This window comes from Heptranchias perlo, chromosome 1 (genome assembly GCF_035084215.1).
Source record: "Heptranchias perlo isolate sHepPer1 chromosome 1, sHepPer1.hap1, whole genome shotgun sequence".
Classification (NCBI taxonomy): Eukaryota; Metazoa; Chordata; class Chondrichthyes; order Hexanchiformes; family Hexanchidae; genus Heptranchias; species Heptranchias perlo.
In genome coordinates this window covers 23,132,898-23,150,403 of record NC_090325.1, presented here as the reverse complement: position 1 = coordinate 23,150,403, position 17,506 = coordinate 23,132,898, and the positions used below count along the sequence as shown (strand labels likewise).

Here is a 17,506-nt window from a genome sequence, read left to right as displayed (position 1 = left end):
AGTAATCTATTTAGCGGGGCAGAGGTCCATGCTTGATCTGCACAAGAGTTCGGGCCACTGCTAAATTTGTCGGGCCCTTTTTTTTGGCAGTCTCCTGCGCTCATTTCAAACCTGGATTATTAAATTTGATTGCCCAAGTGGGAGCTTGCGATGCGTAAGTTCCGACTGGCATTTGCAGGTCTTGGGCAGCCTATCCAGCGGTCCTTAAAGTGACTGCTGGAGGTCACTCAAAAAAAGGCCCTGTGGAGTCGAATGGAGCAGAAGTGTTACTCCCGGCTCTGCAAAACATCGGTGAGCCACTACTGGCCCGCCCTTGCACCCCCCCTCCCAATCATCTCCTACCCCCCACCCCCGGACTTAATTCCAGACTTTGGTGTGAGCTGAAATTCTTAAGGCCCTGACAAACGAGCTGCATCGGTGCACCTGATTGGTACCTGCAGCTCGCCTGATTTATTCTGATGAGACCAGAGGTCGAATTTACTTCGGTCCTCAGGCCTCTCCGTTCTGGCGTGCCATCACGAGCGCAGCCGGAATCACACCCAGTTTGGGGCACAGAGGAATTTAGGCCCCAGAATGTCTGCTGAGAGCCTTGGGCTACAGGAGAAAGAGAAATTAGGCCGTAAGAGGTACGAATACCACTCCATTATGTATATTCAAAACCAATTAAACCCTCTTCATACAGCTTTTAAGCCTTAGTAATGTTCTGTAAGACACTTTGCAGTTGCAGTGGTGGGAAATTATCCTTATGTATTAAAGATGAGATTTTATGACAACTCTGGTTAAATTGCATGTTCCTTCCGCGCATTTTATCTTAAAACCTAACTCTACTTGCATGCATTTGGTTTCATAAGCCATCTAAAGTTATTCTCCAGGGTTTTCTAGTTCTCTGCTCACCAGACAACAATTTCCCTGTCCATTATAATGAAGGAGGGGAAAATCACAGGCTGGTTAGGGCACAAGCAGCAAACCCTGACCATTATGCCATAGTCAGTGGCTAGATGTGTCAGGAACTATCACATTGTCCCAATAGGAGCAGACAAGACTTATTATTGTGGGAACAATCCTGTCACTTAAGTTAATATCCACCAGTTGAAGCTCACTGTTGCAAAAGAGGCACTATCGCTGCTGAACAGGCCCACTCACCATGACAATCTCCATTTGGGTGGAAAGTCACAGAAAAGGAGACCAGAAAAGGTGACCAATTTCAGAAAGGAACAATATTGAGTTAATTATTAAGAGAGCCCTCAATGCTGTCACATAGTCCCGCATTGCAGTAGGCATGGAACAATCTGTATCATTCACAGTTTTTAAATATCCTCAGCCTTAGCGGCACAAACTGGTTGACTTATTATTCTTTCATATTAGCAGCATTAATTGGAAAAAGCTTACTGAACGCCAGGGGGATTAGCAGCACTGTAGCATATTAATACAAAACCATTTGACAAGTACACTATAATTTCACCTCATCTCAAAAACCCAAGCTTGACTCACCTAACCACAGCTCTGTGATTCACCTCATCTCTCCTGCTCTTTTCAATCTTGGTCTCAGCCTTTCACCTAGGTTTCCCAACTTGAAAAAAGGACGACAATGTTACAATTCATTCAAATCAGACAGTTAGCAACAAAAAGGTCTATTTTTCATCTCGATTATACTGTTCAACCTTACAGCGATGTAGAAAACCGCTTCTGATATTTGTAGGTAAGAAAAATGTTCATAATCCGCAAGTGATAACTAACGTTCAACATGGGTCAAGAGTGACAAGATTTTAAGGTTTTTTTTGCCGGGTCAGGTGTAACTTGCCGCAGAAGAGGCTTGAAGCAGTTGCCGACTTGGCATTGAGTGTAGCAACAGGATAGTCAGATCAGACCATCAACATCTGCTCCAGGGCAAAAAAAAGACTTGCATTTGTATAGCGGATTTCACGACCTCAGCACATCCCAAAGCACTTTACAGCCGATGAAGTACTTTTGAAACGTAGTCACTGTTGTAATGAAGAAAAATGCAGCAGCCAATTTGCACACAGCAAGCTCCCACAAACAGCAATTTGATAATGAACAGATAATCTGTTTTAGGTGTTGGTTGAGGGATAAATATTGGCCAGGACACTGGGGAGAGCTCCCTTGCTCTTTTTCGAAATAGTGCCATGGGATCTTTTACATCCACCTGAGAGGGCAGACGGGGCCTCAGTTTAACGTCCCATCCAAAAGACGGCAACCTGCCCGAAAACTAACTAATGAGGCAATAATGAGTGGCTGAAATGACAAGCTAATGGAATGCTGGCTTGACTTAAAGTACACATGATTAAACACAAGCAAGCAATACTAGTTAAACACCAGTGTACATATAAAGGGAAGTTCTATCAACTAAACACATCCCCAAACAAGAAACCCCAGGACATTAGACTAAACCTCTACGAATTAACTTTTTGCCCCATACGATCCTGAACATAAAAAAATTTGAGTGGAAAACACGCAACATATAAAAGGCAAAGATATATTTTTTTGTTTTTTTTCACATGCCATTTTGTTATAACAAATATCTTAAAAATGCGACAACTATTTGTCAGAGTACAACCAAGCGTAGGATTTTTGTTAATTCACTGCAAACCAGGGCTGTTTCAAAGTTTATTAAATGTAAGGAAGTTTTGATGGTAATTTCACAGACCACAGTGTACCAATCTCACCATCTATAACAAACCATCATTAATTGTAATCTCAACCTACACCACCCCCACACATTGCCAATTATGGGCTCCGGGCTCCCTGCCTGCCACAATTTTGATCCCTGTGTCATCCTTAATGGAAATGGAACCTTTCTTTGAGTCCGTTTTGAGAAGCTTTGAAACTGGAAAAATAAGCGGAGTTTACTCCAGGCCTAGTTTTGACAAGTACTCAGCTCTCCACCCAAAATGAAAACCGTCTCTTTAGAAATACACCACTTTTTCCGCCACAAACTTCAAATTCCCTTCCATTTTAAACCTGATTTTCCCTGGTATGGGGAGAGAACAGAAATATGGTATTGAGATAGAGGATCAGCCATGATCATATTGAATGGCGGAGCAGGCTCGAAGGGCCGAATGGCCTACTCCTGCTAATATTTTCTATGTCTGACATCTTACCTTCTTTAAACCTTCCTGTTTCGTCTTCACCTTTCAGTCTTTCTTACCAATTCAGGCCTGCTGTGGGCATTTGCTGCCTCACTCCAGCAGGAACAGCTTTCCCATTAACTATACTGTGTGCCTGCTGCAGTTTAATGCATGCCTCAGACATTCCGTGACAGTAAGCGCACTCTCAAATACACTCTATTCTGTAGCAAACAAAGGAAGATCAACTCATCAGTCATGCGTCCCTTCTAGATTCAAACATCTGGAGGACTTTAGCAACATGTTTGCACCAAAATAAAAAAAAAGGAACTTGTGGCTCACTTCATAACCTCCAGCATTAGAGATGTGCAGAATGGACGACCTGTTGAGGCTTTGCATTGAAGAGCCGCTGCCCTGCAGAAAAGCGTGAGGGCACACGGGTCCTCTCAGCCATGGCCAACCCCCCACCCCGCCATGAGTTCCAGCTGTCAGCTGGGCTGCAAAGAGCACGGTCATGGAGCACTCCCTATGCACAGTTACAGAACCACCAGCGAAACTGCAGAATTCTGAGAACAGGAAAAAGAAAGACTTGCATTTATATAGCGCCTTTCACAATCCAAAGCACTTTACAGCCAATTAAGTACTTTAAAAGTGTAGTCACTGTTGTAATGTAGGAAACACAGCAGCCAATTTTGCACACAGCAAGTTCCCACAAACATCAATGTGATAACAACCAGATAATCTGTTTTTAGGGGTAAATATTAGCCTAGGACACCAGGGAGAACTCCCGTCCTCTTCTTTGAAATAGTACCATAGGATTTTTTTATATCCACCTGAGAGGGCAGATAGGGTCTCAGTTTAACCCCTCAGTCCTACACTGGAGTGTCAGCCTAGATTTTATACTGAAGTCCCTAGTGTGGCACTATGAACCCACAACCTTCTAAAACTCAGAGGCAAGAGTGCTACCCACTGAGCTCAGCCCTTCTGTTATGTCACCTCAGAGAATAGTCCACATTACAGAGGGAGGGGAAAATCTTATGTAAAGGGAGAAAAACAATACATTTTCTTAAGTAGTCAAGGAGTTTCCAGGATTATTTATTTAGTGTTAAATGATATAAGCCTGGAAATGATGCTATGTGATATTAGTGGATGAACACTTGACGCTATTTTAGCAGAAGTGCTAACCTGTTTGATATGAACACGTTGAGCGTTTGTACAATAATAGCACCCGATGTAATTTTCAGGCTGTAGTTTTAACAGTATTTCTTTCTTAGTCCCTTCCAACATTTCCTTTCGAGTCAACAGTTGATACTAGTGATGCCATTCACAGAGGCTGGTAAAATAAGTTTATTACAGCATCATTAAGTTTTACAGAGAAACTGTTATGGCAGGACGATCATATTCCTGTAATCACACATAATTATTTTCACCATTAGAGACACACAGGAACTTCTGTTGTGGTTGTTTTATGATTTGAAAACAGAAATATCTGCGCAGTAATATTCAGATAAAAATATATGAGAAATACAACACAAAAAATAAAAAGATACAGACCTGAATTATTCCATTGATTTTTTTTCTTGTGCAATAAAGTCCCACTGGCCCCTTCAAGTAAACTGACATTTAAATCATGAGGATTACAAGCTCAGACCTTGGTTTTTGAAGGAAGGGGTATATTAAATTTCAAAACTGAGATCAATAGATTTTTGTTAGGTAAGAATATTAAGGGATCTGGAACCAAGGCGGGTAAATGGAGTTGAGGTACAGATCAACCATGATCTCATTAAATGGTGGAACAGTCTCGAGGGGTTGAATGGCTTACTCCTGTTCCTATGTTCCGAAATCATTTCATTCTTAATTTACTTCTCCCTCTCCACTTCAAAATAAAAATCAGCGTTTGAGCACGTACCCCGCTTAATAAATGATGGGCCGCACATGCTACTTAGCAAATGCTGCAAAGGCTAAACACCAAAAGAAGTAGAGAGAGGAGATCGTCCCTCTGGTTCCTGAATGGATTCTGTTGTGCTGAATGTTACACAGCAGCAAGCAGGGAATCACAGAATGTTTGTTAAATCCCACTGTTCCATAAATGAACATAAAAGCTGTTACACTTTTTATTTTGGTGCAAAAATAAAACCTCTACTGTAGTCATCAACAGTGCAAGAGTCACAGGACATCTCTTCTCTTCAGAAGAAAAAAAATCCTGATAACCTGGTCAGTTTTGCTGTTGTAACTTTGTGCACTTGAGTTTCAAGTTGTACAACGAAAATACCTGTGTACAATACAACAGATATACCTGTGTACAGTACATCAGATATACTTGTGTACAACACATCTGATATACCTGTGTACAATACATTAGATATACTGTGCACAAAACATCAGATATACTTGTGTACAGCACATCAGATATACCTGCGTACAATACATCAGATATACTTGTGTACAAAACATCAGATATACCTGCGTACATCAGATATACTTGTGTACAGAACAAACATATCTGTGTACATCAGATATACCAGATCATATATATGTGCACAGCATAACACATACGTGTACACAGAGTAATAGACATACCTGTACACAGAATAGCATACATACCTGTATACTGAATAACAGATGTACCTGCATATGCTATACAGATATACCTGTGTTCGGTAGAGCAGACATGCCTGTTTACATAAATAATAGCTAATTCAAAATTCTTGAAATTTTTTTTTCTAGATTGTTCCAAAGCAAAGAAACTAATTCAGATGGTCGAGTACTAAGGACGTGCTGGAATGTTCTTACACAAAAGTGAAGACACGCTGGATCTATAAACATTTCAACCACTTCAGCATCACTTTGAATTTTTTTTTCACCACTGCGTGTAAATTTTGAAAGCAAACAAAAAAAAACATGTTTTGATGCAGATTATACTTATAGATAGCCGCTGAAGGCATCTGCAGCACACGTGAAGCACTTTCCAGCCCGTGGTTTCTTTGCGGTTCCCAGTGTGTCACTTGGTGCTTGGCTCGTGAAGGCAGGTCAATAAAACAGGAGGTCAAATCCAGGTGACTCCAGTCCGATGGTTGCTCAGCGTCACATGGATTCACTGTTATAGGTCGAGGTACTTCTCCTTCTGGGAGGTGCCCTAGGGTGTCTTAGCTCTGCCTGTAGAAAGAAACATGTAGTCACAATCAACCACTAAACCTGTCAACAGATAAGCAGCTGCTCCACTCATGACTTAACGGGTAAACCCAATTTGCGACTGAGTTATAAAGACCAGGAAGGTCTCAGTTTCAATCCCCAGTCTGTGTTGAATTAGCTGATCTCAGCTGGCACGCGACAGTTGGTTTGGAATATGAAAACATAAGGCTGGGCTCGCCATCCAGTGAGAGCATGAGAAAGTGCGCACATTTGGACGTCACTTGAGCACAGATTGGGCTCAGATATGGTGATCTCTCCCATCAGTTGAACTGTCTGCCGTCACTCACTATCTAAGCTCATGAATGAGGAGTGGGTGAGGTGTCAGAAGGGCTGTCGGTGCCTGAAGAACTGTACCCCAGTATGACTCACCCATCCACAAATAGCCTGGGCTGTTGTTTTTAAAAGGGAGTTGACCTAAAGAAGACAAATTTGACAAGATCTTCCTAGATGCTTGGAAATTGTTATTAAACCACACCTGTGGTCAGTCGTCACACAGGAGTAAAGTCAGGTGCCCTTTGGGTCACTTGAGTGTCAGAATTGTTTCCGGCAATTAAGTAAGTTACAATCACTAACATTTTAGTCTTTGATGAAAAGACTTTGCCCAGATAATGTGCGTGTATTTTAAAAATGTGCATTTTTTTTCTCAAATCAGGTTCATTGACTGATTTTGCCTTAATACTGCCATTTTTGGAATCAGAACTACAAGCAGCTGCACTGCTGGATTTAATGTAGACCACAGTAACCAATGGTTTTCTTTTAATTGTAATTTATGAAGCTGATGTTAAATTGAATCACATTGGTTGGGAGGAATCCTAAGGGATAAGCATCTCCTTGATTCCATCAATTAAAATAACAACACCAGGCAAGCTGATCTCAACTACTGAAGCAGATTTGCATCAAGGAAGGAAGGAAGGAGGAAAGGGGAGATGGGGAGGAGGGGAGGAGGGGGTAGAGGAGTTGGGGGAGGGGGCGCTTCCATTTCACCTAACAAGGACCTGGCAATTTCTTTAGCGTGGATTACTTTGACAAAACCTCCAAGTCAAAGCTTCATTTCTATGTTTGGCAGAGCTGAGTTTACTGTACAAAGCTGAATTTGTGGAAAAAACACCTTGTCATAAAAAAAAAGCTATCCACTAAATCACATGACCTCGATTGACCAGATGGACCACTCCTCTAACTCACTCGAGAGACAACCTGACGTAGCAGCTCCAGTAACATACCTCAGGACGTTGTATCTTTTTTCTAAGAGGTTTATGGGGGCGTTTGATCACGAGTCCTGTTATTTCATCATCAGACTCCTCTACTGCTTTAGTCTTATACTGCTCCTCATCTGACCTCGGACCCTGATCAATATTTACTTCATCACCTTTTAATGTCCAATTAACCATCTAAGAGGTGAAGAAAAGTAATACAAAAATAAAAGAAAGAAAATATTTACTTGTTTTAATAATGGCTTTAAGGGTAGGCTGCTAACAACAAAAGCAAAGCACACTTATTAGCGCCATCTTGGAAACACAAAAGTTGCAAGCTCTTCACATGAAAACTGACCAATCTCTGGACTTCCATTCTGGGTAAGGTAGAGGGGATAAATATTCTAATATCAGTTAAACACTGTGCTGGAACTGTTTTCCAGATTTAACGTGGCAATTCCTATTTTATGATAAATGTAATTTTGATAAAACGGGGATGTAGGAGAAGTTGAGCTCATAATGACATTTTTTATTTTACTTTTCTCAGCAGTAAGCATTCCCAAGTTGGATGTAGCTCACATCAGATGCTGGATAAGGTTCTCCAGCATCTACTTCGAAAGAGTACAAACCCACTGCCCCAATGTACCTCATTGTACCATGATGATGCTATTTGTTGTGAGAAATAGAAATCTTTCTATTGTTCATTTATATCTCCCATCTCATCTTTGTGGCCTCTCTGAATGAGGTTTTTTGATTACTGCTGAACCATGGGAAACTTTGTGTTGTGGTCTTGCACTGGGCTTAAGACCCTTGCAGCCAAGTAAAGAAAGGAGACTTTCACTCCATCGATTTGGGCTGAATTCATTCGCAGCCCTCAGTTGTGAAAGGCTGCTAACTCACTAGGTCACCGCGTTGTCCCAATGAATGGCCAGAATTCCCTCATCCCACCGCGAAGTGTCAGGACAGGACCTCCATCCACCGCCCTGACCTCAACGCGACCCCGGCAGAGTTTCCTTCCTTAGGGTCTGTTTAGCTATGCAGGGCAGGCTCCCAGCAGGATTTCCACTACCAAGAAGGAGCCTGCTGCTGCCAAGAGGGACATGCAGCCAGTGCTGCAGCAGGACACCCATCGCAGCACCTGGAGTGACAGGAGCCGCTGGTTTGTTTGTCTTTTTGATTATGCCTCTCTGAAGCACTTTGGGATCTTTTCGACTTTAAAGATGCCATAAGTTATGCTACACCTTTATAAAACACTGGTTAGGCCCCAGCTGGAGTATTGTGGCCCATTCTGGGCGCCACACTTTAGGAAGGATGTCAAGGCCTGAGAGAGAGGGTGCAGAAGAGATTTACTAGGATGGTACCAGGGATGAGGGACTTCAGTTATTTGGAGAGACTGGAGAAGCTGGGGTTGTTCTCCTTAGAGCAGAGAAGGTTAAGGGGAGATTTGATAGAGGTGTTCAAGATCATGGAGGGTTTTCCTAGAGTAAATAAGGAGAAACTGTTTCCAATGGCAGAAGGGTTGGTAACCAGAGGACACAGATTTAAGGTAATTGGCAAAAGAACCAGAGGCGACATGAGGGAAAAGATTTTTCGCAGCGAGTTGTTATGATCTGGAATGCACTGCTTGAAAGGGTGGTGGAAGCAGATTCAATAGTAATTTCCGAAAGGGAATTGGATAAATACCTGAAGGGGAAAAATTTGCAGGGCTATGGGAAAGAGCAGGGGAGTGGGACTAATTGGATAGCTCTTTCAAAGAGCCGGCACAGGCATGATGGTCCGAATGGGCTCCTTCTGTGCTGTACCATTCTATGATTCTATATCAATGCAAGTTGTTAAAGGGGAAGACGATCCCTTCAGGATTCATCTTTAAAATTTGGGCAGCGTTCTCCAGGAGCAACAAGGGCACTGAGAAAAGAGGTAAGGGGGCCTTAAGAGAGGGAAAGGAACTCATCACTACATCCTCTTGCTCCAACATGCTGCTCAGTGAGATTGCTGCCGCTGCCCAGGGTCTACTGCCAACCCGTTCCTGGTGATCCCAAGGATTGGCAGTGGCACAGGAGGAAGGCAGTGATATCGGTGGGTTGCCGGGCACAGGAGGAAGGCAGCGAAATCGGTGGGTTGCTGGGCTCTGCTTTCCTGTTGCCATTTACATGGGGCTGGGCAGAGAAAGGGGCACAGGCTGGGGTTAGGGTTGCCAATCCTCCAGGAGTGTCCTGGAATCTCCAGGAATGGAAGATTAATCTCCTGGCCACTGCTGCGTGCACCCTGGGAGAAGCATCATAGGGACATTGAAAAAAAAATGTCCTTTTCTTTTCACTTTCTTTGAACACTTTTCATTTATTAGTTATAAAAATATTTAAGATGGGGAAAAAAGGCTGTTTGACCGGGCGGGGCGGTTGGAGGTGGGAGGTCATGTGATGAAACCTCCAGGAATACTTCCATCCAGGGTTGGCAACCCCAGCTAGGGCAGGAGGTAGAAAGATTTAGGTTGAGGCAGTGATGCTGCAGTAGGCCTCCCTGCCCGATTGTCCTGCGGTTTCCACCCAACTTGGGGCAGTATGGTGGAGGAAAACCCAGGCTGTACTTCCCATAATCTTTTTTTATAAATCTTTAACAGCTGCCAAGGGGAGATAAACCTTTACCCATTACTAGGCTGGATTTAGGAAATGGTTTCCAGAGACGAAGAGCACTGTGTGTTCAGACAGCTTTGCAGCAGACTGGCCAGTGATTAAGTATCCCTGTTGGGCAATGTCAACCCAATCAGTAACTTACAGAGCATGTGCAAACCAGGCAAGAGATTAGCAGGCGTGTTAAGGAGCGGAAGCAGAGAAGAGACATTTCTTGAAGACTCTGGATCAAAGCTTATGCATCTCTCGGTTTGCTAGCTACTAAATTATGGCAAAATAATTCCAAAGGTTTTTGTAATATGTTTCCCTTTTCTTCTCTTATCTCTTCAAGGAACTGGGTTACATTGGTTTATGGGTCATGGCTGCCCTCCAGTACCCCACCAAGCCATCCATTGTCCATGCGTGGCTCACAGGCAGGCAACTTGATCTCTGGAGCATCACAGCCAAGCTCTATCTTACGCTCACCAAGTGTTTAAAACAATTGTACGTCCAGCAAGAGTCACTGGATACTGGTCAGAAGTGGGATCAGCTTTGTCTGTCCCCTTTGTAAGGTTGAAAAGTTCAATTAAGTTGCCTCTAAGGTTCTTTTCCTAAAAGAACAAAGCCAATTTTCTTAATCTTTGCTCAAAACTTAGATTCCTGATACCTAAAATCATTTTGATTGTTTCTGAATCTTCTCAGGCAAAAAGTCTGATAATAATGAATGAATACAAGATACCATTAAGTGTATAGCTATAATTTTCCATTATGCAACAGTTCAACAAAATACCCTTCCCCATTAACATCTGCACTACTAAGTAGACAGTCTATGTTATTAAAGAAACCGCACTAGAACTTGTAGAGTTGATTGTGCTTTACAATGAGTCATCACATTGCAGCTTGTGTGATCAAATTAAAAGGGGTACTGTCTCTTTAAAAGGGATGTGATGCAAATGGCATAAGATGGCCAACAAAAGAGAGCTACTACAGCTGCTGGACATGATTCAGCTATTAAACACAATGACCTTGCTGCCAGGGAGTGATAGATACTTTGACTAACCAAACACTTAAACCAATCAAACATAATTAGTTGGCTGCAATTGTAAAACTGTGACTCTGCCCTGAGTGAAAATGCCAGTTTGCAGCACGGGAGGGTAAGATTTCAATCCATGCTGTTTGCATAAGCATCAATAGCAACACCGAGCGCAGGCTAGAGTAGCAGGGCACAAGCAAATCTATTCCATAGCACAAATTAAGGTCGTGTTGTTGAATAATTTCGAAAGAAAACCAGAATCCAAGTATATCTGGGGCTTGATTTCTTGACATAACCAATTGTACTTGGCATGTTCTGTCTGCGAACAGATTAACTGCAACATCATTTAACTATTGATAGATTGTGCCAAAAATTGTTTCAAGAAAATCACTTGCTTGAAGCTGTAATGGATTACCTGCCCCATCCATAAATGTAAAAAATATTTACATCTTACAGAATATAGTATTGGCAGCAGAGTGTCATGAACAAGGAAATCAAAATTAAATTGTTATTTTAGCATTTCATTAAAGTAGAGCTACCACCATGACTATGGCACTAATGCTGTTCAGCAGCAACACACATGCAATAACACTCAGCAACTAATGAAGGAACATAGTAATTATAGCTATTGGGAAGCTGCTTTAATGTTTATTTAACTAAAGGCAATCATGCAGCTTGCTAGAACTTACTCAAGTGTTCCAGAGTGTCGATGAAGAATGAAGAGACGAAATAAAGAGTCGGAAGAAGAAAGGAAAAATGTAACATGAAATGGTTACATTATGATAAACATTCCACCCGAGTGCATTAACTCCTTGCTAGAGTATGGTTTCACGCTGTCTGATCACCCTTCCGGTACCTCAACCACGTGGCCATTATTCAAGTGTGAGCCTTGACGGTAGGCTATTTGTCTGTGCTTATCCCAGGCTTACATAACACCCAAACACCCAGCAGGGATCACTCAATAATATTCAGTTGCAACAACTCTGTTCGATTTTCCCTCCTCTAACCCAGGAGTGCTGAAGAAATCCTCATCCAGACCTTTGTTACCTCTAGACTCGACTATTCCATTACTCTCCTGGCTGGCCTCCCATCTTCCACCCTCTGTAAACTTGAGCTCATCCAAAACTCTGCTGCCCTAACTCGTACCAAGTCCCGTTCACCCATCACCCCTGTGCTCGCTGACCTACATTGGCTCCCGGTCCAGCAACGCCTCAGTTTTAAAATTCTCATCCTTGTTTTCAATTCCCTCCATGGCCTCACCCCTCCCTATCTCTGTAACCTCCTTCAGCCCTACAAAACTCTGAGCTATCTGCACTCCTCCAATTCTTGCCTCTTGTGCATCCCCAATTTTCATCGCTCCACTATTGGTGGTCGTGCCTTCAGCTGCCTAGGCCCTAAACTCTGGAATTCCCTCCCCAAACCTGTCCACCTCTCTACCTCTCTCTCCTCCTTTAAGATGCTCCTTAAAACCTACCTCTTTTACCAAGCTTTTCGTCACTTGTCCTAATATCTCCTTATGTGGCTCTGTGTCAAATCTTGTTTGATAATGCTCCCTTGAAGTGCCTTGGGGCGTTTTACTATGTTAAAGGCGCTATATAAATGCAAGTTATTGTTACAAGGATTATTATAAATTAACGCCACTATGTGGTGTCATTTTCAGCAATTCAAGCATTTGTTAGAATCCATAATGCTGGTGCGCATCAGCATACAGTCAGAGAGTAAATACTTGGTTATTTTCAATTCCTGACAGAGGATAGCTGTTAACTCAAATTCAAGCTCATTCATGCTAGTGTAGTTAAAGATTTATTCACAATAATGGCAGATAAACAAGGTAAAAATGTCTTCCTGTGTAAGCCTGGACAGTGAGGCCTAGAAATTGGATAATGCAGCGCTTGCATTTTGGGCAAGAAATGGGCGCCTAAAGCATCAACATGGCTCTTCTGACAGGGAATGAGCACAGGCATCCCAAATTGGTTAGGGCTGCACAGAGTGGTCCAGGGCGCATGCCTAAAACTAACCTGTTTCCAAAGCAAATCCAAGACCTAACGTTGGTTGCAGGCGCCTTTCCCATATTCGATTGCTACTGACCGCACACGTACAGTGCCTGCTGCGGTCGGTTTTCACTCAAACCAGTGGCCACTGCTCACCCCCCCAACCCCCCCCACACCCCCCTATCCCGATATATTTCTCCCCTTCTCGGTGGCACCGCCAGACCGGGCTGGCATTCCCGCCGACTGAATTTCATCCTCTTCAGGACTAGCGCATGGGGCGTGACTGGCGGCCCCAGCATGGCGGTCGCACCCTGACGGCACAAGAAGACCATCAGTTTCGACGCAGCAGTCATTGCCACCATTGGGCTCGTACCCAAATTCAGGCACGATCCAATTTCTACCTCAGAGCCTCAGCGGGGTATTCGCCTGCATGAAGCACATTCTGCAGACTTGTCCAATACTGTCCCCATCCAATGTTCAGATACAAGAGAGAGTCTAACCACCTCCTGACTTTCAACGGCATTACCATCACCGAATCCCCCACCATCAACATCCTGAGGGTCACCATTGACCAGAAACTTAACTGGGCCAGCCATATAAATACTGTGGCTACAAGAGCAGGTCAGAGGCTGGGTATTCTGTGACGAGTGACTCACCTCCTGACTCCTCAAAGCCTTTCCACCATCTTCAAGGCACAAGTCAGGAGTGTTATGGAATACTCTCCACTTGCCTAAACATTCACTCCCTTCACCACCGGCGCACTGTGGCTGCAGTGTGTACCATCTACAAGATGCATTTCAGCAACTTACCAAGGCTTCTTCGACAGCACCTCCCAAACCAGCTACCCCTACCACCTAGAAGGACAAGAGCAGCAGGCACATGGGAACAATACCACCTGCACGTTCCCCTCCAAGTCACACACTATCCCGACTTGGAAATATATCGCCGTTCCTTCATCATCACTGGGTCAAAATCCTGGAACTCCGTTCCTAACAGCACTGTGGGAGAACCTTCACTAGACGGACTGCAGCGGTTCAAGAAGGCGGCTCACCACCACCTTCTCAAGGGCAATTAGGGATGGGCAATAAATGCCGGCCTTGCTAGCGACACCCACATCCCATGAACGAATAATATTAAAAAATACACGCTCCTTTTGACCGTAGTGAGAGTGATTGGGAGCGTCTGGGAACACTGCCTGTTTTCCTACCTTCTAACCTTCCGGTGCTGAGGCCAATTATAGTGCCTCAGTCGCTGTCCTGGCGGAAATTAGCCAGTTCAGCTATAACTGACCGTCTGTAACACTGTCTTTTCAAGCCCTTTCCTTAATTCAGCTGCTTCTATCCCTCCTCCAATCTCCATGCATAGCTGTGATTCGCTACAAGTCATTCCCTTTTAGTTCTGTTTCTGAACTAAAATGTGCCTGAACTTTCCATGGAATCCACTGCAATTTGTTTCCTTGTAAACTCACAGTGATGACGTCAGAAAAGGGAACGATGCCTTTCTGTCAACAACACCAGGAGCTTCTCCCGAGACTCTGGGAAAGGGCATGAATTTCTGGAACTCTTACAAAATTGGAATCGTTCAAACGCAACAAAATTCTGCACATAGCAGGAAGTGTGCTACATGCTGAGTCCATGATGTTTATAAATCGACTCAGAGTACGCTTTTCAGCCTTGTTGGTGCGTTGGCCTTTCACTTACATTCTCAATTTATAAAAAATACTCTTCTCTGACAATATAGGATGTAATTTGTATACCTCAATCAGGACTTCTACTTTACTGAAAGTGCACATTGTTTTTAAAGTAGGTATTTTTCATAAGTTATTTTCAGTCCCTGACAGAGGGTAGGGGCTGATCTCCTTTTGTGGATCATATTGTTGAGCCTCTTGACATGAGAGAGAGAGAGAGAGTGTGAGAGAGAGAGAGAGAGAGGTCAATGTGATCTAGCTGTCCTGTTGGGAACAGATAGCAGCTGGGTGAGGGCTGGGTGGTGTGGAATTCGATCCGCAGTGAAGTGCCTCTCTGTATGTCAGCTGATAAAAGATGTTTAAGCCCATTCTTCTGCCTTGAGACACAGACATATGCCAGGCTCTTAGCAGTTTTCCCAAAGACAAATTACACCTCACAGAACTCAAGCAGCTTGGCAGCCCAGCAGCACAGGTCCTGCTTTATTGGCTAGAGCACTAGGCCCTTTTTTTTGTTCTTTCAATTTCCTCTCCTATTCTCCTGCAGGCACTTACAGTGCCTGGGGTACAGTTCCATATGGCATCAGCCACTCTCTGACATATTGCCTAAGTGGCCATTTTCATGTGTAAGCCCACACAAGTCAGTATTGGCAGGCTATTTGACCACGGAGGACACAGATTTAAGGTAATTGGCAAAAGAACCAGAGGCGACATGAGGAGAATTTTTTTTACGCAGCAAGTTGTTATGATATGGAATGCACTGCCTGAAAGAGTGGTGGAAGCAGATTCAATAGTAACTTTCAAAAGTGAATTGGATAAATACTTGAAGGGGAAAATTTTTTAGGGCTATGGGGAAAGGGCAAGGGAATGGGACTAATTGGATAGCTCGTTCAAAGAGCCGGTAAAGGCACCATGGGCCGAATGGCCTCCTTCTGTCCTGTATCATTCTATGATTCTATATTCTATGATTAGAGCTTTTCAGTCTTGTCCTCACTTGATGTCCACACATAACCACTTTACATAAGGGGGAGATGAGGAAAAATGTTTGTTACGCAGCGAGTTGTTGAGATCTGGAATGCACAGCCTGAAAGGGGGGGTGGAAGCAGATTCAATAGTAACTTTCAAAAGAGAATTGGATAAATAGTTGAAAAGGAAAAATGTGCAGGGCTATGGGGAAAGAGTATGGGGGTGAGACTAATTGGATAGCTCGTTCAAAGAGCTAGCATAGCACGATGGGACATGCCATATGATTCTATGAGTACATAGAGAACAGAAATGGAAACCCAGAGACAGTTAAGTTAGCGGTAACAACTTATCAATGCCTCAGCTAAAGTTAAATAACTCAGTACAGATCAGGAATCAACCCCAGGTCCTCCTTAGTCCTCATAACCTAGTGCTATTCTGAGCAGTGCATTTTCAACTGAACCATCAGGGGAGTTATTCTACCAGACATCTACTGAACAGCACTCGAAGGATTTGAGGCCATGTTAGTGATCTTGACTTTAATATAGCAATTTATCCTTCAATTCAACCAACTCCAATATTATTATAGCCAACAGGTTAGTCAGCGCAATCAACAGCTCAAACAAACAGTATGAGCCCAAGATGAGTTCTACAGCCTCATACCCAACATATTACGACTTACCTGTTATTATATTGAATATGATGCCATTTCTAAAGACTGGAAAAAAAGGAACGCAGATGGAAAAACATACACCAACCAAAATTATACAATAGGCAGATCAGTAAAGGGGTATAAATCAAGACAGAGCATGAAATTATGAGTAACAAAATGTTCTAATGTAGATGAAATCTTGTCTTGGCCAACATTCCCATTCAAGAAAAGACTAAACTGGTCATTCACCTCATTGCTGTATGTGGGATCTTGGTATGTGTGACATAAGATATAAGAAATAGGAGCAGGAGTAGGCCATAAGGCCCCTCGAGCCTGCTCTGCCATTCAATAAGATCATGGCTGATCTTTGACCTCAACTCCACTGTCCCGCCTGATCCCCATACCCCTTGATTTCCCTAGAATCCAAGATCTATCTATCTCAGCCTTGAATATACGCAACGACTGAGCATCCACAGCCCTCTGGGGTAGAGAATTCCAAAGATTCACAACCCTCTGAGTGAAGAAATTCCTCCTCATCTCAGTCTTAAATGGCTGACCCCTTATCCTGAGACTATGTCCCCTAGTTCTAGACTCTCCAGCCAGGGGAAACAACCTCTCAGCATCTACCCTGTCAACCCCCTCAGAATCTTGTATGTTTCAATGCCATCACCTCTCATTCTTCTAAACTCCAGAGAGTATAGGCCCAAATGGCTGCCATATTGTTTGGCCGACATAACAATGAGGCCCTTTGGGATGTTTCTCAAAGATGCGATAACGTGCTTTACAAATGCAAATCTTGCTCTCAACACGAGTTTGTTACCTGCAGAATATGTAACATAACTGAAAAATTGGAGAAATTCAACAGCATAAAACACACTTCTTATTTATTGAAACACCCTTCATATTAGCATCAGACAAATTGAAGGTGCAGTGAACAACTCTGCACAATATTTTTAATTAGTTCTCAGTGTGTGGACAACACCAGCAAGGCTATATTTATTGTGGTGGTCCTTATTGTATGAGTGACTCATTGTACAACTGAGCAGCTTGGCTGGCCACTTCAGAGAGCATTAAGAATAACACCTTTGAGTGTGGACTAGTCATGTGTAGAC

The 17,506-nt window shown here is 43.2% G+C and overlaps 1 protein-coding gene across 6 annotated transcripts in view; it reads right to left on the bottom strand.

Annotated features, from left to right (window-relative positions):
- Nucleotides 1-344: 344 nt before the first annotated feature.
- The window catches only part of LOC137320587 (receptor expression-enhancing protein 1-like), a 94,874-nt gene continuing 77,712 nt past the window's right edge, over nucleotides 345-17,506 (bottom strand). For 4 of the 6 annotated variants that reach the window (XM_067982283.1, XM_067982302.1, XM_067982274.1 and 1 more), the window contains 3 exons: nucleotides 16,425-16,460; nucleotides 7,496-7,641; nucleotides 4,396-6,239 (listed from right to left, as the gene is read on the bottom strand). In XM_067982283.1, coding sequence (XP_067838384.1) covers nucleotides 6,168-6,239; nucleotides 7,496-7,641; nucleotides 16,425-16,460 — 254 coding nt within the window. In that variant the 3' untranslated portion in view covers nucleotides 4,396-6,167. Of the gene's footprint in view, nucleotides 6,240-7,495; nucleotides 7,642-16,424; nucleotides 16,461-17,506 lie in introns of all 6 variants that reach the window. The other 2 variants (XR_010962598.1, XM_067982291.1) reach the window with 2 other exon arrangements.